This window comes from Pezoporus occidentalis, unplaced genomic scaffold (genome assembly GCF_034315485.1).
Source record: "Pezoporus occidentalis ecotype Australia unplaced genomic scaffold, CSIRO_AGI_Poc_V1 ctg92, whole genome shotgun sequence".
In the NCBI taxonomy this organism is placed as follows: Eukaryota; Metazoa; Chordata; class Aves; order Psittaciformes; family Psittacidae; genus Pezoporus; species Pezoporus occidentalis.
In genome coordinates, this window is record NW_026916284.1 from 260,309 (window position 1) to 283,660 (window position 23,352).

At 51.7% G+C, this 23,352-nt stretch overlaps 2 protein-coding genes and 1 long non-coding RNA gene across 4 annotated transcripts in view; 1 reads left to right on the plus strand and 2 right to left on the minus strand.

Annotated features, from left to right (window-relative positions):
- The window catches only part of LEMD2 (LEM domain nuclear envelope protein 2), a 186,098-nt gene that overhangs the window by 149,517 nt on the left and 13,229 nt on the right, over positions 1-23,352 (plus strand). The window lies entirely within an intron of this gene.
- Positions 221-3,803, minus strand: LOC134156994 (green-sensitive opsin). The gene is made up of 5 exons (XM_062605467.1): positions 3,414-3,803; positions 1,703-1,871; positions 1,145-1,310; positions 807-1,046; positions 221-605 (listed from the first exon to the last, which is right to left on the minus strand). The coding sequence occupies exons 1-5, from the start codon at positions 3,772-3,774 to the stop codon at positions 474-476; spliced, it is 1,068 nt and encodes a 355-aa protein (XP_062461451.1). The 5' UTR covers positions 3,775-3,803; the 3' UTR covers positions 221-473.
- On the minus strand, positions 15,326-18,549 carry LOC134156992 (uncharacterized). Its single transcript, XR_009962158.1, has 2 exons — positions 17,052-18,549; positions 15,326-15,766 (listed from the first exon to the last, which is right to left on the minus strand). It is a non-coding gene; the product is annotated as an uncharacterized LOC134156992 (long non-coding RNA).

Sequence of the window (23,352 nt, forward strand, 5' to 3'; positions counted from 1 at the left end):
TGCTCAGGGGTGTGCGGTGTGCTCTGGCTGTAGGCTTAGCTTTTGCACTAAGTGAGGGCTCAATGCTTCTGCAACACTCCCTTGAGCACCGGGGAAGGGGATGCTGCAGGGACATCGCTCAGGGCAGGGAGGGAAATACCAGGGTTTGGGGTGTCCCACTGGCTGCTGCTATGGTGTGAATTAAGCCAGAGGGCAGGCAGAGACAGTTCCCAGAAGCTGACCAGCTCCTGGGAGCTGGGGAAGGGATCTGGGCTGCCCTGCGAGGGGCTGTGTCAGTGGGAAGAGCTCTGTGTGTTCGCACCACTGGGCACAGGGGTGTCCGGTGCCTGGGGGATGCTACTGCAGTAGGTGCACAGCTAAAGGTTGGGTGTTGGTGCACAAGGGAGGGACTGCATGAAGGGAGACTGTGGGAGTGGGATGTCTGTATTGGTCCCTGAGCTCGGGGGGTCACCCCAGTTCAAACTGTCCATGGTCTATGCAGGTGATACTTGGCTGGAGGAGATGGAGGAGACCTCGGTCTTGCTCTGGGATACAGCGGAAGAGGTGTCTTCATCCCCAAAGGGGTTCTTGCCGCAGCAGATTGTGGTGATCATGCAATTACGGAACTGAAGAGGGGAGAGAAATGGACCACGATAGCACTGGGGGACAGTGGGGATGTGCTACAAGGACCAAGAGCCCCCAACAGCCCCTGAGATTCAGGGCTGAGATTCAACCCCTTCTGGGAAAGAGTGAGGTGCCTGCAATGACCCCAGATGTGTTGGTAAGCCCAGGGCAGAGGCTCACCCTGCATGCCATGGGGGTCTCACCTGCTTGTTCATGAGGACGTAGATGATGGGGTTGTAGAGGGAGGAGCTCTTGGAGAAGAAGGCAGGCACTGACATGAGAGTGGCAGTGAAGTCCGCTCCCTTGTTGGTGAAGATCCAGAACGCCACCACGGCGTAGGGCGTCCAAGCCAGCATGAATCCCAGCACCATGAGGATCACCATCCGCGTCACCTCCCTCTCGGCCTTCTGGGTTGTGGCTGATTCCTGCTGCTGGGCAGCTGCCTGCAAGCAGGAGGGTGTTGAGGAGCACCCAGAAGCTTCCCACCCCACACCATCTCCTGCTGCCCACCCTGGCCCCATCCATCCCCTCCCAGTGTTACCTCTCGGACTTTGCAAATGAGGCGCCCGTAGGAGAAGAAAATGACCACGACTGGGATGACGAAGTGGATGACAAACATGTAGAGGACGTAGGACTCATTGTGATAGTCAGGGTTGTGGGTGTAGTAGTCGGGACCACAGGAACACTGCATCCCCTCCGGTATGTATCTGCCAGAGAGAAAGGTTAGGATCTTCACCAGGACCCTCCCTGGGGGCCACAGGAGGAGCTCAACCTAGGGATTGAATTGCCTGCTGGCCTGGCTGTCCAAATGCTCTTTCTAGTCTGCAGAGAAGAATGGGCTCTTCACAGCACGAGACAAGCTGTGCCTGTTAAAGCTCCTCTTTCTCTGCAGAGCACGAAGGGCTATTGCAGCAGGAGATGCTGAGCCTGTGCCTGCCTTTGGTTAGGGGACACCAAGCTGTCGTGAGACTGACAGCTCAGGTCTCATTTACATTCTGACTTGCCCTATTGCCTCTATTGCAGGAGCCCAGAGGGTTTCACGTCCTGTCCCAGTGGGGTGTCTGCACAGCAGCAGGGGCTGCTGCATCCTTGGACTCACCTGGACCAGCCAAAGAGGGGTGGAGCAGCACAGGAGAAGGCCATAACCCAGGTAAAAGCGATGCCCATCATGGCGTGGCTCGAGGAGAAGCGGAAGCTCCCCATGGGTTTGCAGACGACGATGTAGCGCTCGATGGCCAGGACGACCAGGGACCACAGGGCGACTTGGCCTGCGGGAGGGAGAGAAACAGCACATGGGGGTGGTAAGAGCAACTCTGGGCTTGATCTTCCCTTCACGGCCTTGTGGCTGCAGCAAAGAGCAGAGGGAACTGAGGAGTCGGGGATCAGCAAGGGAAAACCAGCATCCTACTAAATAACTGAGGATCTCCCGACGGCAGCATGCTGAGGGGAACGGCTGTGCCGCAGTGGGGTGCTGGTGATGGAGGATGCTGGTGATCATCATGGGTTTGTAGGACTTTAAAAATGAAGCTGGGCACAGAGAAACATATTCCTGGCAAAGATACCAGAGGTGTCCAAACCTGTTGATGCCTTTAAATGCGCATTTCATGAGCCTTCCACCAGTGCTGGTGTGGGGAGCCTGTGTGTGTGTGGGCATGCCTGCACATGTGTTTATAAGGGATAATTAAACTTCAGGGGATTGGAAGAGTTTAGTCGGTGCCATAAGCCTGCTAATGCCCCCAGCTGTGATAATCTGCTGATAACTACACCCTGTGCTTGCATTCGCTGGAGACCTGCTGCTAGCACTGCGACTGCTTCCCATCAAACATTCCTCCCTCTGAACAGAAGCCTCCTTGCTCTTTACTAGCCACAAACGGCAGAAGAGCAAATAATGCTGCCTGAAGCTCACTTGGTCAGAAATGATGCAGACCCATACGATGTTCTGACCCCAAGACCAAGCCCTTCCTGAGTCCTTGGCTTGGATCAGGACATTTAACTTTGCTTTAGCCTGGCAGAATAGCCTTCCCCCCAATCAGCATCATTGCAGGAAATTGCCCCATTTAGGGGAAAACAAGTGAAGCCCTTGCAGTGGTTATAGATGTCTACAGCGAGGATTAGCGGTTGTCAGATCCATCACGAGGTGTCATGTGGGCCCAGTGGCTGCGTGGGCATTGGGTGCAAAGTGAATTTTCCCTGTTTTGCAGGGGGGGTTCTGTAGGGCGAAGCGTTAACAGCTCTCATGTCCCTGAGAAATGAAATAAGGAAGCTCCCGAGGGCACTCAAATTGGGAGCAATTGGGACAGAGCTGAGCAATTGCTGCAGAGACAGGGCCTGGCTTCACTAGCTCTGAATCCTCCTTCCCCCCACACTGCTGCTCTTCTCCTCTGGTTAAGAGCTGCTTCATCTTTCTTTTTTTCCCTAAAGAAGCTGTGACCCCCTTTTTTTTTTGTCTTGAACTCCTTTCCATGCCCCCACCTCTTCTGTGGGGCCGTCTCCCAAGGGATCTCTCTTCCCCCTCTGAACCCTCCCCAGTGCTCCATCTTTTCACAGAAAGGGAAGCCTTTTGCCAGAGATGCTTGACATTGACTTAAGGACATGATGTGGTCCCTGCCTTTAAGCCGCAGGGAAGCAGTGCCTTGCACGGCAAGCTCTGTCCCATGCAACAAGCCGTGACACTGCAGCAGCATGCGAGATGGCTTTCTGCATGGGAGGGATGCTGCGTGCATCACGGCTGCCCTGATGGCATGATGAAGGAGAGGAACTGGGCTCCCAAAGCCCCGAAGAAGGAAGACCCAAGCTCCCACAGCCCTTACCTCCCAGCGTAGCGAAGAAGCCTTCCACAGCACAGCCAATGGGGCCAAAGACGAAGTAGCCATTCCAGGCCGTGTAGAAGGTGACTGTGAAGCCAAAGCAGGCCATGAAGAGATCAGCCACGGCCAAGTTGACCAAGATGTAGTTGAGCGGCTGCCGGAGCTTCTTGTGTTTGAAGGTCACCAAGAAGGTGAGCAGGTTGATGGGCAAACCGGTGGAGATGAGGAAGAAGATGTAGCAGCACACGACACGGTATTTCCAGGGCTCAGCTAGGTAGTACTGGGGGTACTCAAAGGGGCTTCGTACCACCCCTGTCTTGTTGGACATAGGCACGTAAAAATTGACGCCTTCCGTCCCGTTCATCCTGCCAACGTGAGGGGAGCTGCTTTGCTTCTAAGGGCTTTCTAAAAATCAGATATTCTGAGTCTGTATCAATTCTGCTTCAACCCCAATTTAAAACAAAAAAAGGAAGCACCACCCCCTAATGCAGCAAAATATCCGATTTTTGGATATTGGGATCCCCCCCCAATCCGAAGAAGAACTTAATAAGCACAACAGTAGATCCGAGGGGACGGGAGGTGGTGCCTGCCCCTGCTCTGCGGGGAGGGCTGGGCTGGCGGTGCCCATGTGCCAGGAGGTTTTATACCCTCTGGCCTCCTTGGGAGTGCGGGGGGAGCTTGGATTAGGGTCTCGGCTGACTTTGTATGACAAGGGCAACGGGATTGAGAGGGGTTGATGGTTTAAGCACCCTCTAAGCAGCTGGTTGGCCCCAAAACCTGCATTAAAGCGTATTAATTGCCATTAAGTGTTTAATATTGTTTAAGGAGTTTGGGGGAAGGAAGGGATATGGTGGGGAGCCCTTTGGAAGAGGGGCACAGGTAGGAGGAGCAGTGGCGAGTTGGGAAGCGGCTGCTTTGGGCAACTGATGGGGAAATGGGTCAGTGCCTTTGTCAGTCCCTGCATGGCTGAGGGACCTCCTCCTTGAGGAGGTTGCTGAGGGAAGACTGGATCCAGCTCTGTGGGTCTGAGCCATTGGCTTGGCTCTGGCTGTTTGGCTGCTCTTTGCTCCAAGTGCTGCCTGACACGGACACGTGTCCCCATCACAGAGCAAAACCAGGCTTTATGAACGTGACTCAGGGCTACCTCTGTGCATGGGGCAAAGGCAGGAGGGGGAAACAGCTTCACATACCAAAGGCTGCAATCTCGGTAAACCCAGCATTCTCGGGAAGGTCTTTTGGTTCTATTAGACCCTGAATCATGGACCCTGCTTGTGCTGGAGGGCAAAGCACTGAATTTCCTCCTCTGTCTTGCCTCCTTGTGAGGATATACGTTATTCAGCTGATCCTCCAAGGATCTCTGGCAAGACAGAGGGAGTGCACCATCTGGCAGGGATGGAGGTGGCACCATCCCTGTCTCCCAGGGAGCTACTGGTGAGGGTTTCCCACCTGAGCCTCCTCCTCATCCCAGCAAGCGGGACACTGATCTGGGCTTCAGCTTTGCATGGATTGGCAGGGTTTAGAGGTTGCTCTAAAACCAGCCTGACAAAGTCACTGGAGAAACAGCGCCTGAGTACACTGGGGGAGGGAAGGTAAAGCCTTGGCAATGCTGAGGGACCAGAACCAGCCTCTACCACACTGGGAGAGCAAGCAGGAGGGAAAGAAGTGTCTCCCAGTCTATTAGCACCCAGTATGGGGTGTGGGTTCCCCATTCCTGCACACATGAGGCTGTGAAACCTCCTCCGCAGGGTTGGTGCCAGTTCAGAGCACCAGTGCTTCGCCTCATCCAAGGTTTTTCCCCATTTCTTCCTTCTGGGTCATTGATGCTGCTCCTCCAGGAGACCTGCTTAAGGAGCCTTAGTGAAGCTCTTCATTAATCTCTGACCTCTGGTGGCGTTAATGGCCCTGATCTGTTAATGCGGTAAGCTGCAGCCTCCCCACCGCTGCCCTCTGCCAAGACAAGGTCCAAGAGCAGGACCAATGCTGCAGGAACGAGGTGTTCTGCAGGACTGGGATGCCTGGGAGCTGGAGGACAGGAGCAGAAGGCTAAAGGGAAGCCTGGGATGAATGATGTCCTAATCGCTGATCCACTAATCCATTAGCAGAGATCCAAGAGGAACAGAACACGGATGTGGTGAGAGGAAGTGGGTCACATCAGCCTCAGCTGCCCTGGGATAAGGATTCCCTGTGGGATATCTGTGCCTCTCTTGTTGTATGTCCTGTGAAACCACCAGCTGTGAAACTCCCAGTCAAGGCCTTCTTTGAGGAGGAGGGTTTCTTGTGGAGAAGTCCCATAGCCTTACTTCTCATAAAGCTTTCCCTGGACATATTTCATGCCTCTCCATGACATAGTCTCTCCATATGGTCATGTGTTTCCATACAGCCATAGTCAGGCTTCTGGACATGCAAAAGTTGGGCACATTTCCCCAGAATTAGTTGAATATTCAAGCAGAAGCCAGAAATGCTAATACACAGAGATGTGCATCTCCATTCCATGCCCCTCCTAACCTCCATGGTAGAGAGCAGCTCTTTCCAGCTAAGAGATATCACAGTGATGCTCCACCTTTAAAAGACTTGGACCTTGCTGCCAGTGCCAGCAGCACCTGAAAGCTCTGGTGCTTCTCCCAGGTTTTGTACATGAACACAGTTATGGGAGAGTCAATTTCCATCTCCCATCTGAGGCTTTCTACCCCGTCTTTGTGCTGTCCCGTCTTTGAGTGGAGTTGTGCAAATGAAGCCCAGCTACGTGGAGAAGAGGTGAAGTGAGTCTGCTTTGAGTGGTGGGGGAAAGGATCCGATGCTGTCATTGACCCGTGGACCCTCTCCACTTGCTCTTCCAGCTAAGGTGGGGTGCAGATTTGGTTTCATTTGTGAAACCTTTCATACAGATGACTATGGACCATGAGGTCTTACTGGATCACGAGGACTTTCACCTGACCTTCAACAAGATCTGGACCAGGACCTTTCCCCTCTTTGGGAGCTGAATATGGAGCAGGTAAGCCTGAGCCCCCTCTGTAGTGCTGACAGGGGCTGTCCTACCCTGTCCTCACAGACTTGGCTTCCTCCCCTGCGAGCTGGGGCTGGTGTTTTGGTGGATTTAGAGCTCTCTGCAGGTCAGGAGCAATCAGAGCAATGCCGGAGGCCTCGAATAAGCTCAGTGTAGGGAAACGACCCTGGAGACAAGAGCTGGTTCCTTCAGGACATGTCCTGAATACAACCTTGGTTCCCTCTGTGTCTCTGTCACAGAAATGGAAAGCGATGGCTTTAATTTGGTGTCTCTTAGCAGGGAAACTTTATGGGCTGTCTCCCAGAGAGCTCTCAATTGTTCTCTATGCTGACTCCATGGCAAAGAAGGCAAAATTCAGGCCCTGTTTAATGTGAGAGAAGAGGCTGCTTCCTTTGTGGTTTTCCTTAAGAAAAGGAAGGGTTTTCTTCCCCTTTGCAAGGTTGGGTTTTTTTTCCTGCTTTGCTAAGCTCTACGAGATGAGATTGCCTCGTTGTCATTGTTTGTCCGCACATTGCGTGACAGAGCCCTGAGCTGCTCTGGGCTTTTATGTCCTGTGTAAAGCATGAAATGATAATTATAATCAAATAACTAACGTGCACTGAGCTGATGCGGTTGGTTCACTGGGCACAGTCAACAGGCAGAGCAAAGCATGGGCTCTGCTGCAGGAGTGAGTGTCTGGAACAGCGGAACCGGGAGCTCTTTGCTGTGTCTCTCCCTGTCCCAGCACAGGGCTCTTCATTGCTGCTTGCCCAGGGACACACCAGGAATGACCTGCAGAGCAAGACATAGTGAAACACAAAAGAAACGAGTCATGAAGCAAACATCTGTGCTTACATTCTGGTGATGGGCAGGACCTTGAACCTCGGCCATGAGCACCGATGCTGAATGAAAACTGGTGCTGAGCGTGCTTTTGTGCTTCTGGTTAGCCCTGAATCTCCGGAGGGGCCCGTTCCTCCCTGGTGGCAGAAGAGGGAGGAAGGTGCAAACCTCCCGGTACCCCAGCTGCCCTCGTTTCCCCATATCAGATAGCAGCCACGCGTGGCCACTGCGCTGAGCCGCTTACGCTGGGCTTGTGAGCTCCCTCACCAGGAAAGGGGTTAAAGAAAGATAAAGCCGGAGCGTTACAGAGACCAGATGGAGGGGAAGAAAACCCTTTATCCTGTAATTGGATTCGTTCCCCGGTGGAGGTGAGGCTGAGTGGAGCTGACAGGTCGTGATGGGCGAGGCGCTGCCAGCAGCCCTGTCCAAAGCAGGATGTGTGTGCACAAACTTGTAGATCAATCCATTAGAGTGGATCAAATAGATTTAAACGCGTGGCAGGGAGAAGGAGGACACGGATGTATTTACAATTTGGTTTGGGGTGGCTGTTTCTCGCCCTGCAGGGATTAACTGGGCTCTGAGGAGGCAGCCGTGCCCTCTGCCAGCATCCACAGCACTCCTGGGCGCTCCCCTGGGCTTGTTCATCTGCATCCATCCAGGACAAGGATCTGGAGGTACACAGGGAGTTTCTTCACCCCATGCCCTCATTTCTGTCCCCCAAAATAAGGGTGCACGGAAGCCTCTCTCCTGCCTTGCTCACAGTCCCCAAAGGGCTTGGGCAGGAGGAACCCCAGCTCCTGTTTCCCTTCATCACAGCTCCTTCCCCAGGCTCTCCCCACCACACGGGATTGGGTATCCCAGAGCCAGAAGGCAGCTGGGAAGTGGGGAGAGCTCCACCACTGCCAACCTTGCCTCATGTGCATGGTATTCGCACGCAGGCAGGCCCCTGCCACCTCCTAGGCTTTTCCTCCTGCTGCTGATCCAGGTAACATCTCTACAAGCACCGTAGGATTGCCTTGGAGAGACAGCGAGTCTTTGGGACCTGTCATTCCCCTGCCAAGGAGCTGAGCAATCCGGCTCAGCTGTGAACCTGTGCCGCTCCGTGTGGTGCTGTCAACACTTCCCTAAGTGACAAGCGGGGCTGTGCAGAGTAGGCAGGTTTGCAAGACAGCCCCAGCGGCCATGGAGCGCTGCGGGATGAGCAGCACAGGCACTGCTCTCTGTATGGAAGCAAGGGAGAAAGCCATCCTCTGGGAGGGCAGTGTGGCCAAGGCAAAGGAGAAGATGCTGTCTGCTCCTGTGGGAGCTTCCAGTCAATCCCTTGCTTGAGTTTGTTCTGCTTTATGGGCTATTTGAGCTACATAGGTGTTGGGCAGGAGCCAACAGGGAGAGCTGGGAGTCAGGGATCTGTGTCCAGCTTGTCTCTCCAAGCTCTGCTTTGCCCAACTAGTGGCAAGTGCTTAATGGCAAAGTCAGAGAGGCAAAGGAAAGGTTTTCATTTAATACCAGAGGGATGGAGCAGTGCAGCACCACCACTTGGATCTGCAGAGTCCAGCAGTGCCTGCTCTGGCCCAGCCCTGGGAGCAGCTGAACAAGGGGTGGCAAACAGAGATAATCCAGCTCTTTTATTTGTAAATCTCATTTGAAGTCGAGCCCTGTTATTCCTGAGGAGCTCACTGTGGATGTTCATAGTCCTCTGCAGCAACGCTTTATACGAGCTGGTTTGTGTTGTCATAACTGGGTCATGTTTTCTCTTCATTCCTAGTGCAGAGCCCTTGGTGTCCTCGGTGGAAGCTGGACCCTGCAGTGATGCCAGCAGCACTGTGATCTTTGGGGACACGGTACAGATGGGGTTGCTTGCTTGTTCCCTGCTTTGCAGCAGGACTGATGCCTGGCTGGGCTGGCTCCTTGTCCCAGTGTCCTCATATTCCAGCTCCCAGAAGAGCCCTGTCCCGGTGGTACTGTGGGTGTCCTGGGATGATTCCCTCACATCACTGCCCTGGCCATACTCTCAGCCACCTGAGGAGCCTCATCCTGTGCCTTTTGCCCTGTTCTGAGGCCCCTGTTCCTCTTGATGGTGGCAGGGTGTCCTGCACTGCAATTCATTTCTGGCCTCTTCTTGCTGTCCCTGCTTTCAAGCCTTCTAGGGATTTGCTCCAAACCAAACAAGTGCCTTCTCTCCCTTTGCCCTTCATCCTGTAATTGGATTCATTTCCTCCATCCAGCCCACCCTGGGATTCTCCCCATCCCTTTACGTAACGGTGCTGGCTCTGGGCTGTGCTGCTCAGGGCTTGACCTGCAAACACTGAAACCTGTGGAGGGGTTTGCACCAATTTCAGTGCACATCAAATCCCACATGGATGCAAACCCCTTTTCTTTGGCAGTTCCTGCTCCCATCCTGTTTTCTGCCTCTCTTCCTTCTCCACGTGTCATGGGTGCTCCCTCCAGCTGCTGCACTGCTTGTGCAGCAGTTGCATCTCTGCACAAACCCGCTCGGTATTGTGGTCCACGAGCTCCTACATCCCACATGGCACAAGAGAAGAGGGAAACGCAGCAGCCCTGCACAGATGAGCAAAGCAATGGAGGATTGCCTGGAAAAGATGATTGATTCTTTTTCTTCCACTCCTTTCATTAATATTTATTCTCCTTAATTCCCGGTCTTTACTATTTAGCTCTCTAAAGCCCTCGTGGCTGAGAGACACACTGAGATTGCTATTCAACACTTAGGAAAATATCCGTGGATTAAACAGGCATTCTGTCAAATTTGAGTCCTGTGCTGGAGCTGGAATTGGCTGGACAGGCCCAAATGTCTCTGCAGATCTTTCTTGCTCTTATCAGAGTTTTCCATTTGCTTTTCCCAGCCCCATGTCCCAGCTGGGATGGATGTGCCACTGTTTAGCTGATCTCCAGGTTTCCTCCATGAGGAACACTCACCGCTGAGCACATCCACTTGAATGTGCACTGTCTCTTTTTCACCCTGAAGCATCTGACCCTGTTTCCTCGTTGCCTGGCAGAATGAAATGTTGCCTTGAAAGCCTGAAAGGAGATAAAGCAGCAGCAAACTCTTCTCCCCTGTTGCAGATAAACTGCTATTAACTGCTGAGGGTTTCTGGGATGAGAAGGGTGACTCTCCATTGAAAGCACTGATATAAATCCTGAGCATCCAGCATAATCCAGTCCACCGTATCAGGAAATCTCCTGGGAGCTGGCATCATTGAGCACAGCGATGCCTTTTCACACTACACTTCAACCATGGAAGGATGATCCCCATGGACAACCACTGCAAATGCTGGTGGTTGGATCCTGACTGCTCTTACCTCCCCGTCTGCAATGAGACGGGGCTCCCTGCAACCTTCATCTGCCACAGTGACCACAGCAATACAGCACTGAACACAGCATCTGTGTGTGAGCAGGAATATCCCACATCGTTCTCCTGCCGATGGGGCAGTGCAATCCAGCCCTTTAATGCACTTCTTGGTGCCTTAGTCCTTTGTCTTCCTGTGCTTAACCTGATCTATTGTTGTTTGATATGGGAACAGTGTGTGTGTGTGGGGGGGGGGGGTGCATGTAAAAGGAGGTAATAAGAAAATGAAAGGTCAGCAGGTGTAAAGGCTAAATGGCTCTTCCATCAAATCTAATACATAATCCCTGTGAAGGGAGCAGGGAGCTGCTGCTTGCCCTGCCTCAGAGCCTCAGCCCCTGACTGAGCTGCATCAGCTGCAGGCAGCATCTCCCATCCCTGCTGTGGCCGCTCGCCTGCCCTGCTCACCCCCAGCCAAGCCCCACTCTGCACAGGGACTGCATCTTCTGTCATTCCTAAAAATACTCCTGAGCCTTCCAGTGAAAACCTGGGGGTTTGGATTTGAAAACCAAAATGGGAACAGATGAGATGCATCCCATCTTCTTTTCTCACCTCCTCTCCTTTCTCTCTTCACTTGTTCCAGACTGGGGAACGAATGGCAAAGGAGTGACCAAAAAATGAACAAAAACAAAGCAAGGGAGCATTTTTCTCTTGTTTGTTTCTTTTTTCCACTTGTTTGAGAGACCAGAATGATTTTATAGGCACAGAAATGTGGTTTAATAAGAAAGGGGCTGGGTTGGCTTGGTTTCTTTAAATTCTAATAGAAGATGATTGTCATGGGATAGGGCACTTTGGCCAGCGCCTGTCTCCTCCACCACTGGTAGAGAAGCTAAATCCATCCCAGCTATGTCCAGAAACACGTTTTCCTCTTTCTTTTGTCCTTCCATTAAGGCAGGAGGCAGAGTTTCCAGCTCTCCCCGATTTTGGGGTGTGCATTTGGGGTCACCTCAGACCTGGTTTCCAGAGAGGCTTTGGCATTCTGGGGTGCAGCATTCCTTTTCCAGGCTTCTAATACCCATGGGAAGCTCTTGGAAGCACGTTGCAAACCCAGGGGAGTTCAGTGAATTGCTGAGGATATAAATTGGTGCAATCCTGCTGGAGATGGGTCTGCTGCAAAGATGCTGCTCCATCCAGGGTCTATTGGAGATGTTGGTCCTGAAGAGCTACACAGCATTGTATCTGCAGGTAAAACAGATCACTGCCGTGGAAGGGCAAGTGGTGGGATGCTCCCTACCCTCTGCTGCACATCCAAACCTTCAAGTCTTCCCCGTGGCTGACCTGCACCTTGCCAACTGCTCTCTGCCATCAGCAAGAGCAGCCTCAAGGTCTCTGGGTTGCCTGCAGGAACCAGGCAGAGTGGGAGGAGACAGACATAATGGGAGACAAAATTCCCTGTTGATCTAAGAGATCCTTATCTGCTCGAGCAGGGGGTGAACTGGTTTGGGGAGTCAGCAGGAGCTAAATCCTTGCTATTGATGTTTGCCCAGCCCTTGAATTGCACCACTAGGCAGTGGGGAGAGACTGAGGTGGGTGCCAGGCAAGCATGGGGAGGAGGGGAGGAGGAACTCCGCACCCTTACAATATTTATGCTGCAAATTCCCCTGTGTTTTAAGCTCATGACTCTCCAAATATTTACCTAGTGTTAATATTTTGCAAACTGCATTAAAATTTGCCACTGGTGCTTTATTCATTAGGAGGTTCAGCAGCGCCTGCTGAATCCGTAACGCGTTCATGCAGAGACAGCAGCTGGAGGATGCTGCCTGCGTTGTGAGAAGGAGCTTTCTGCTCCCACTTCCAGAGCAGGGAGCCGAAAATGAACTCCTTTACCCACATCAACCTGGGCTGTGTGACTGCAGACATTCAGCTCAGCAGCCAGGTTTTTGGTTCATCTGACTCTGAGCAAGAACAACTTGATGCGAGTGGGGTGAGGTAAATGTTCCTGTGAGCATTGGGAAAGGGAACTGGGGCTGGGGACATGGATTGTCCAAGCCTGATGCTGCTGTGGGTATGGGGGGGCCGTGAGAGCAAACCAGGATGCACAAAGCTCTGTCCTTCCTACTCATACGTGCCAGCCCCATCCAAGGAGCTCTGTGGATATGAGGGGGAGAGATTTAGCCCATGGTAGTGCCAGGGCTGGTGCTGTGGCTCTGCTGTTCACCCCAGAATCAGCAGCGTTGCTGGGGATACCCCAATGCCTGACCCAGCGCCAGGGCAGGGTTTTGGTCCTTCACACTCTCCCCCCACGTGCTCTCCACCCGCTGCCTTAGCCTGGGGCTTAATTTCAGCTTCAGACTCACATTGGCTTCTATCTGCTGGTTTTTATGCAATCCACTTGCCAAAATACCCTGAGCACAGGGCGGCCTGGAGGACATGGAGACAAATGCTCAGTGTTGCTGGCACAGGGAGCTCATTTCCCCCTGATTCCTTGACACTGCAATTGATACACGGCTTAATGGACTTTACTACTACTGCCGGTTTCCTGTTAAAATTACTCCCAATTATGGCAAACGTTTAACTTTAGGTACAAGCAGAACTGCGAGCAGCTCCATTTTGCACGTCGTATTTCTGCTAAGCTTCTAAATTCTCCTGCAATTTTGCTTCATAAAGCAAGGAGAGTTCCAGGGGGGCTGCAGATTGCAAATTGTGAGAGGGACTGCAGCAGGGCAGGGTTTTTGCAGTATAATGCTGGGGAATGAAGCTTCTAGCTGTGATTTTTATTTTCATTTATCCTCATTTTGCATTGGCAACAGGGACGTACCAAAAGTTGCTTTCGTGGACTGGGCAAACCTAGAGTAAAAAGCCGCCTGTTGCTCCCAGCCATTCCAGTGCTTCCACTGAAGAAGTCTCAGCCAGGTCCTTGTTTTCAGCTCTGTTTCCTTTCCTTTTTGAGTCCTCTTGCGTAATTAAGACATGAACCTGGCAGACACCATGCAGCTAACACAGATATGATTAATTTTCATCCCTTCTAATTGTAAAGGTTGTCCTTTCCAGTGCAGAAAGCTTCATTGTGGATGGATGGGAGACGGGCCAGCCAGCAGCGGGTATGAGGTAAAAGGGGACAAGACATGGGAAAGTTTAATGCTTTGAAAAAGTGACCTTTCGTGGTAACTAATTTGTCACTTCCCAACACCATCTGCTGACTCGTCAGCTGCATCCGTCATAACCATGACAAGATACTGGGAAAGTCAATTAAAATGAGAACCGGTGTCAAACGGGCTTTGTGCAGACTCTTTAGCAAAGGGAGGGGAAATAAACCCCCTGTTGTATAATGTCCTTTTCACGAACACACGTGCATGTGGGCCTAGGGAGAGCAGATCTGCTGACCTCTCTGGAAGTTTTACAGGTAGAATTGCTAAGCTGCAGTAAATACAGAGGGACCACAATGCAGGTGAGTGAGTGTGCACAGGTGCCTGTACCGTAGATAAAGGGTGGGAAAGGCATCCACGGGTGACCAGGAGCATGCAGAGATCTGGTCTCCAGCATCCCATGGCTGCACTCACCAGGTAGCTCCTTGGTCTCTGTTCCCACTTCAAGCTGAGTGGGTACTTCATAAGTGCTCAGATAAATGTGTTACCAGCATGTGCTGGCTTCAGTGGAGAGAGCCCTGACAAGCTGGAGGGAGCAAAACCGGTGCTTAAACAAGGGGAAAGATGCTCTCTGCTCATCCCCCAGCACGGGAGCATCGATTTCACCAGCTCCTGCCCCTCACTTGCTGTGAGAACCCAGCAGACACCGGAGCGTGCTGCAGCAGTGCTGGAGCTGGGTGCCCTCTGCTTTGGGCAGACAGACCGTGAGTCTCAGACAGTCCCTATCGACAGGGAGGATTCGATTGCTTTGGAAGACAGCTAGGTAGATAAATGCTCTGACTTGTCACTGTGCTCACACCAATACCCGGTGGATGTTCACCCCTCCTGCCTCCAAACTGGCATTTCACCCCATTTTACACAGGCACAAACAGAGCTGGGCAATGCCCCACAAGGGTGCAGTACTTTGTTGTGCTGATGCTGAACTTGGGATCTTCCTGCATTGTGCCTTCTCTTTTGTAGCTGGGAAGCATATTCACTAACAGCAGAGTACATGTCTGCCTGGAGAGGCATTGAGCTGGACATCTCAGGTGCAAAAGACACGTCCTGCTTACAAATTGAGGAAGAGACAATCAGAAATTACCGGTTTTGACTGGAGCAGTGTGTGGGGGTTCCTCTGGGGGAAGAGGGAGCGAATCAGTTCACAAAGGGGTAGTCAGGAAGAAATAAAGGAGGTGCCCAGGTTTATTTCTTTCAATATGGCAGTATTTTATTGTGGTGATAAATGAAAAGATTGGCACTGTTGAGATAACACCACATAATCAACACATCTGCATATCAACACATTGTATTGCGAAGGGAAAGCCTGAGCAATTCTCTTACGATCACTGCAGCAAACAACGGATCTGGCTGGGTCACCCAGAGCCATGTCTCAGTGCAGTGACAGCTCTGATGTCCCAGCAAGGGTGGACAAGGGGGAGATGGCCCCAGTGCTGCCCTGAGCAGGGTGCAGGGAGAGGAGCGGGATGTGACAGAAAGGGAATCTTTATTAACTTCAAATCCAGCTGATATTTATGGGAAAGCTAACATAGGGGTGAAACGTGGCCTCACAATGTCTTTCAGTACTTCCAAGAGGTTTCGGACACTAACTCAGGACCAGGCTCAGATCAGGTAGCGCGCTGAAGCAGTGGGACCAGGCTTCATTAAATTCATCCCGAGAGAATATTTTAATATTTAAAGAGAGCATTTAATGTTTATGTAAGTCCTCTTCTGACGTGAAGCTGCTGTTAAATCACTTCAGAAGGTACTTTCTAAAGCACTTTATACTAGGCTGTTATGGAGCTGTGCTGGCAAATGCAGTTCCCAGCTCTCCTGGACCCAGCGAGGCTTATTAAAAGATTCAGCCCATCAAGGAGGGTTTGCAGGGGTGAGGAATATGAAGATAAAATTTAACAAAACAGCTGTCTCCAGGTCTGTCTCTCTCGCAGCATCACTCTGTCTCCCTCGCTGCCAGTGGGACTGATGGGAGTGTGTGTGTGGGTCTTAAACTAGAAGAGCTGGAGGGCTGAAGCTTGCAGAACAGAGAGAGTCTTTAACAGTGCTCAAGGGCTGGGCTTGAAGTCCCTGGAGATATTGCTAAAGAACAAATCTGTTTACAGAAAAAGATTTGAGAGGAGAATTGTCAGTCAAGACACTTCTATTCTCAGCTCAGGAGCAACTGGGAGAGTAAATATACCTCTGGTTAGCTGGTGGATAAATTAGATTGCAGCTGGTCAAAAGCCAGAGGGATTTGTTGTCAGATGGCCCTCTCCACTGTTACCCTGGTATCTTCTTTCCTGTGTCATTTAGATTCTCATGATGGTTTCAAAGGAGGCAGTGGCCAGTTCACTTGTGGTATATGCAGTGTCTCTGCTGGCTGAACAGACTGAGGACTTCATGCCCTTTTCATGCAGAGCAAACCCCATAAAATGCAGGTAACCCCTAAGAAACTGCAGGGGCTGGAGCCATGAATGACTCAGGAAAGGTTTCCTCCTCCCTCATTCCCCAAGCTTTCATCTCCGTCATCTGCCCCTCCTGTTCAACAGGAGATACCCTGATACTGGCAGTCCCTCACTCACCCCAAAGTGAAGGGCTATGGGAGAGGGCAGAGACAACCTTTAGGCTGTAAGACTAGAAAGGAAGAGCCTAGATCCTTTGCATAAGAACCAGAAGACCTGTGGGGGGGATCATCTGCAGCTGGTGGGGCTCGTTTTTCTTTCCTCCATGCTAGTGGCTGTGATTTTGACAGAGAAGCTGCAGCCTCCCATCACCACAGTGATGAGTCTTTTTGTTGTAATAAATAATTAACCATCCTCCAGATGGTTGTCACCTCTGGGATGTGCAGAGAGGAGAACGTTCTCTCTTTTGATGTGAAACTAATACTGTTGAAAGGTGTCAGGCAGCCTCAGAGACTGCAGCTCCTTAAACACAGCCGAAGTGAGCTCTCCTTGCACAGCACTACCCATTGATACTGGGGAGAAATCTTATTTCCAGCACCTATCCACTTGCTGTGGGTAGCAATTGCTTTTTGGGGGGAGCACAGTCATCCTTCAGCCTGCTTGAGGAAGATGATAAGGACCCACGCATGGTCCCCAGATCGATGGTTCATACATCACAGCCCTTGTAGCTATGCGTCTGCCAGTGATTGAGGCTCTTCTAGACATCTGTTCAAACCCAAGCAAGTGCACAGCAGGCAGTTTGACACCGAGCACAGCCTTCAATCCACTTTACATGTCCTGTCACGTTTGTCATATCCCAAAGCAACTTTGGCTTTTCTCTTTGGGCTGGGAAGAAGGGTCTTGAAGCCGAGTTTAGTCCCATAAATGGGAAAGGAGCAGAAAATTGCTGGGTTTAGGGATTTAAGTGCCAGTCTAAGCCCTCAAAGGCATGCTTACCTGGTTAGCCAAGTCTGAAAACTGTGCTTTTCCACCTGAATCCAGGTTGTTCTTTGCCCTGCCCATGTAGCCCCTCCTGCAGGGAGCTCAGCAGTGCTCTCCACCAGCAGCAGTGTGGAGGTCCACCCCAAACCAGCTACACTGGAATCAGGCCAAGACTTTGCAGGTTAATGTGCAGCTATTACAGCCATGGTGCACCAAGAAGCAATAATAGGATTTAAACAGCAAGGATTCACACTTCAAAGCATTAAATAATTGGCACATCCCAGTGTGCACACCCTTCCCTGCTGCAACCACAAGCCCTCCTGTGCCTCCAGAACAACTCTATTTACTTCAGGCACATCTGAGCCACAGCTGGCTCAAAGTCAGTCAGGCTGGAGGCAGGATGATGCTTCATCCTCAGCCTTTATTAAGGCAGGGTGCTTCACCAGCACCAGTGAAGCTGAGGGCTTGAAGGGTCAGGGTGTGAGATAGTGGAGGATCATAATCAATGATTTTCATCTTTACAGTCTCTGTGGCCAGGAGGAGCTTTCATCTGTGTTTCCGAGTCAGCCCATAGCTGATCCAATGCATGAAAACTCTGGCCCTCTGAACAGCACAAGACTGCATTGACTTCAAAATGTTGCTTTCCTCCCTACATGAGGATCATCCTTGTCCCTTCAAATCAGCCCCAGACCCTCTTCCAACTTGACCAAAGCGGGGTCTGAGCTCCACAACCTGCCTCTGTCTGCTCTCCTCAGCTTTTCCTTCTAATGTTTCTGCCTTCCGCCCCCTCAGCGGGCAGTTCCTGGCAGAGCTGGGATGTGCCTCATCCCAAGGCAGCTGGAAAAGTACCAAGCTGTCCTGAAGAAACTGCTAGCAGAGATGTTACAGGACACCCCAGACGGTTCTGTCAGCAGGTTGATTTCTGCCTTGGGAGTTCTGCCTTTCCCTCCTTTCACCAGCTCATCATCACGGAGATATTTATATTCCTCAGAAGGGCTTTTGTGTCGTGTTTGCTCCCTTTACAGAGTCCTCACCCGCTCCCGTGCACTCTTCTTCTGGGAAGGTTATTCTCTGTTTTAGGGTGCTGTTTGGGCCCTTGAGCTGATACTGACTGTTAGCAGCATTGCAACACTTCCCAGCAGATCCCAACACTTTCCTACTCCTTCTCGGTCTTCAGGGTGCAATTTCCAATAGTTTGCAAGGCAGGCTACACCTGCGAGCAGCTCAGCCCCTGCAGAGCTGAACCCTGCTCAACACTCCATTACAGCTGGAATGAGCTGCAATCCGAGGTGTTCAGTGCTAACAAATCCCACCCTAGGCTTTGTTTTTAGCTCATGGTAATTGCTACAGAAAACATGCAGGGGCAGCGTCATGCAGCTCACTCCTGCCTGCAGGTTTGAGGGGTGGTGCAATGGGTTTCACTAGTGTTACCTCCAGACCTTAGTCGTATTTGGGCTTAAATGTCCCAAACGAGGGTCCCTACTGGTCCTGTGGAAGTTGTTCTTCTGCTTCGGCTTGCATTCCAGCTTTTGAGCTAGGGAGCAGAATAGAAGGATACAATATATAAAGCCTAGGAAAGACTGACTGAGAACTTAAGGACAATTGCTCTTTTGTCTCTCTTCTTTTTGGCTGACTGATATCTGCAGAATCAGAAGGGAAAGCGATGTAGCCTGCTAAAGCTAAAAGGCTCCATGTGTAAATGAAACCTGTAAAAGAGATGAACAACAAAATCTGAGGTGAGATAATAAATCACACAGTATAATTAAATGGAGGATTTGGGTCTCCTTTTCTGCATGCCTCTCAGCCAGATGGCAAGCAGCAAGTGTGGGAAGGAGAAGGAGGGTTTCCAGTTCTGGAGAACATCGCTGTCCTTCTGAGCAGTGCAAAGCACACTGCAAAGCCTGAGTTATCAATCTTTGTGGACTAATGAGTTTCATCCCTCCCTTTCAGCAATGAAGGAAACTGAGGCAAATCCTTCCCAGATCTCCTAGCCAAGGCAAGGATACAAGTGCAGGATGAGGAGTGCTGCGGGCTCTGGGCACACGCTCCCACCCTGCTGGGAGAACACGGGAGACGCTGGTTTGCGGTTTCTACCTGTGCTCCTAACGCCCCCCCCCTTCCTCACCCAGGCGATTTACATCTCAATAACGTGGTGAGGAGCACCTCTCCCATAGCTATGATGTGAACAGGCACCGTGTGTGTGAACCAACACAGAGCTCTGGCCTTATTTCTGCTTCTCAGACAAATCTAGAGGTGAAATTGTAATTCCACTTGAACATACTGCTCTCCATTTACATACCTTTGGCTTATTTTAGAGCTGCTCCTTTATACTGGCAGCAGGAAATCCACCATATGTAAAGTAAGGACGGATGAGATCAATGGTATACCCAATTTCAATCCAATTTTATCCTCCCAACCTAACACAAATTCTGTTCTCACTGGCTCATTTAAATAGCTGTGTTTGTGCTAGAACAACACTTCTCGGTACGCTCTCTCCTGCAAGCCATCCCTTAGGAGACAAGAAATCTCCCAATGTATAATGTAACATCCAGCATGGAGTGGATTCCAGCTTTCACATCGATTCAAAGGCATGCTCCTAGTCCATGGACTGATGAGCTCAGTGTAACTCGGTGTTTGCAGGGATTATTGCTGAGGCAGGTTGAGCTATGAAATCACTATAAATGAGTCTGAGCGGGAGGAAGAGAGAAAGTAATGCATTCTATTAGAGTGAAAGTGGAAGCAACTGCATGTATTGCTGGGCGCCAGGAGCTCAGCCTGTGCAAGTCAGTCTGCAGTGGAGCAATACACACAATATCTGGCATGGAAATCACTGGAGGAGCTGCATCACATTTACACCAGTGCCCAGGAAGATCAGAGACAAGGCTGTTGAGTTCTTAGTTCTGAAAGACCCAAACCTTTATCCCAGGTTTAATTTTGCCCTGCCACAGGGAAACATCTCCTCTTGAGGGACAAACTGCTCCTAACAACCCACACAAGCTCTCTGGCATGTCCCTTTGCCCAGCTCTTCTGTTCCCGTCGTTTTCCAGGCTGACAGCTCCCCTGTGCCATCTGGGAAGGAAAGTTTCCCAGCAACAGCAAGCAAGAAAGCGAACATGAGCCTCTTGGATTTGCTTCCTGGACCATTTCCCACCAGGGTGACGGTGGGGCTGATGCTGTGGAGATTTCCATGAGGAGATCCATCAATGTGACTTTGCAGGGATACCTGCCTCTATGCTTACGTTTTGCCCCAGCCAAGCAGCAGCAGCAGCAAAGGCCTGCTTTTACCCTGCCATCTGTTCTGCCAAAGGCTCTTCCCAGTTGACCCAGCTCAGGGATGTATGTGAGAGTAACCATATGAGCCCTCTGTCTGGTCCTGCAGCAACAACTGTGCTGTCCAAATACACACCAAAGTACAGGGGGCCTTCAGCTTTTGGAATTAAATTCCTTCTACCCTCAGGGGACTAAGGGAAAAGAACAGGTACCCTTGTGCTGGAAGGAGATGATGTAAGGACCTCAACCATCCTCCCAGGCATGACTCCCACTGTCAAGGAGAAGTCGTATCTTAAAGAGCAAACTGGTCCCTGTGTTGCACAGCAGAGCTGTATCCCCAGTGTCCTGGAAGGCTGCTTTGGCAGCCAAGCAGCACCAAAGTCCATGCCTGCAAGCGGGTGGGAAGATGCTGCTGCTCCAGCAGCCGAGCAACAGTGTGGTGGCAGGATGAGCAGCCAAGCAGTTGGGAGAAGGAGGCAGGGAAAAGAGGAGAGGAAAGCCTCGGGGGGCTGAGGACACGGCATGCGATGGGGCGGCTGAGGAGCGGTGTTCTCGGGTCGTGCCTGTGCGCGGCTCCGAGTGACAGGGTGCTAAATCGGCACAGCCGGCTTCCAAGTCAGAGCTGACACCTCTCTGGTGACATATGCAGGACTGTCACCCAAATGCCATGGGATAAGAAGACCGGGTGGGATGGCGGGGTTTTAAAGCAGCTGCTTAGTGGAGGCAGAGGGGTTCATCTGCTGCCCGTGCTTTTTGGGGTGCAGCACTCTCCCCTCTTCAAGCACCTTATGGAGAGGGTGCAGATCTATTTCTACCCCTCTGCTTACACCAGTCCGGTCTCAATACTTCCAGAGGAGAAGCAGATGGCACGGCACGCCTGCTCTTCCTATTCGGCATCTGAGTCACTGCCAGCAGGCCTAAGGCAGCTTCTGGGCTAGCAGGGAAGGTGGAGGCTGTCCCCTCCTTGCTGTCCCATCTTCCCACATCCAGCTCAGGATATTTACAGCCAAGACATTCGAGAGCTACACCGTGGGCTGGGAAAGTGGCTTTTCACAGCTGAGCATCCCTGAGCATCGCAGCCCATCTGCAGCATCAGCAGCCTGTGCTCGTCCTGGCAGCCCCTGCTGCTGCCCAGAGCTGTGGGGATGGCTGATAGGTGGCAAATAAGTGACTGTCCATGAGGAATGAGCTCTGTCACATCTGAGAGACAGAGGCTTCTCTCCTACTGCCTTCTCCACAGTGTTCAGGTACTTTCCAGGGAAGCAGGGATGCTCCCAGGGTTTGTCTTGCTAGGGAGGAAGGGAGCACAGCTGTGGATTTCTCTCCGCAAAGAAGAGGCATCTGTTCCTGCTGAGTAACGGTGCTGCCAACATCCCTTCTGCAGAGGAATCACAGCTCTTCTGCAGGCCTCCAGTTCTCCAACATCATTCCCACGTCCTGCACGCTAAGGTTCATGCAATGGCAAAACTCTGCCCTGGTGGAACTTAGAATCATAGAATGGTTTGGGTTGGAAAGGACCTTAAGATCATCCAGTTCCAACTCCCCTGCCATGGGTAGGGACACCTCACACTAAACCATGGCACCCAAGGCTCTACCCAACCTGGTCTTGAACACTGCCAGGGGTGGAGCATTCACAGCTTCCCTGGGCAACCCATTCCAGTGCCTCAGCACCCTCACAGGAAAGAATTTCCTCCTTATATCCAATCTAAACTTCCCCTGTTTAAGTTTTAACCTGTTACCCCTTGTTCTGTCACTACAGTTCCTAATGAAGAGTCCCTCCCCAGCATCCCTATAGGCCCCCTTCAGATACTGGAAGGCTGCTATGAGGTCTCCAAGCAGCTTCTCTTCTCCAGGCTGAACAGCCCCAACTTCCTCAGCCTGGCTCCATACAGGAGGTGCTCCAGCCCCTGCTCATCCTCATGGCCTCCTCTGGACTTGCTCCAACAGTTCCATGTCCTTTTTACATTGAGGACACCAGAACTGCACACAGTGCTCCAGGTGAGGTCTCACAAGAGCTGAGCAGAGGGGCAGGATCTTGTGAGACCTGACTCTTCCCTGACCTCCAGAAGCAGAAGCGGAAAGGATGGGTTTGGGGTGTTTTTTTTTTGGGCTGTATTTTTTCTTTTCCTCTAAAATGAGAGGTGTTCATTTAATTCCTGGCCTTCTATCAGCTCCGGCTCAGACACCAGCAGGTGCCTGCATGTCTGGGCAGAGCTGCTCCAGACTGGAAGCTGGGAGCTCACGGGAGCCGCATACTTCAGCGCATGTTCTCCTTCTGTATTTACATTAGACACTGCTCCAAATTATTAGCTGTCAGTCGTGCTTCCCAAGCTAGCGAGCAGGGGAGGCTTGGCTTCGCACGTTCACACTTCCCATCGGCACTGAGGATCGCTCTTTTAACGGGCTCCCTGGCCTCATCTGCTCGCGGTTGCTCACCGGACGAGCACCGCTCAGCATCTCCTGGCTGCTTGCTTGCGTGAATGAGGAAGAGCGAGGTGAGGTTTGCCCGGTGCCTCGGCAAGAAGGGCACAGCAGCAAAGGGAGGCTGAAAGGAGGGGTGTCCCTAAGGATGCCGTGACGGCACAGTTTGTGTTGGTAAGCGGAGGGGGGACTTTGTACTTCCCAGCACGCTGGTACCACACAATCAGTCATACAGAGATGCACAGGCAGCCTGCACGCAGCCATCACTGCTTTCTCATTTTCTTTAATTAAACCCCGAAATTAGGGGATTTCACGGTGTTTCAGCCACTTTCAGTGCCTGCTTCTACAGGCGGCGGCAGGAAAACGCAATGACTGTACATAGCTGCCCCACACCAAAATCCATCTGCAAGTCGCTGCTTGGTTTTAGGCTGCAAAGGACGCAAGGAACCTCCTTCCCCAGCAAATATCCCAAGGACCCAGATCCTGATCCTGCCTGGAGCGGTGGCAAAGCTCCAGCGTGCTTGATGAGTGCCAGGGAGACGACTGTAACTTGGCAACGATGAGGAGGAAAACCTGTGTGTAGGTGGCAGGGGGACTGGGAAAGCCACTTCTTTCTCCTCATCAA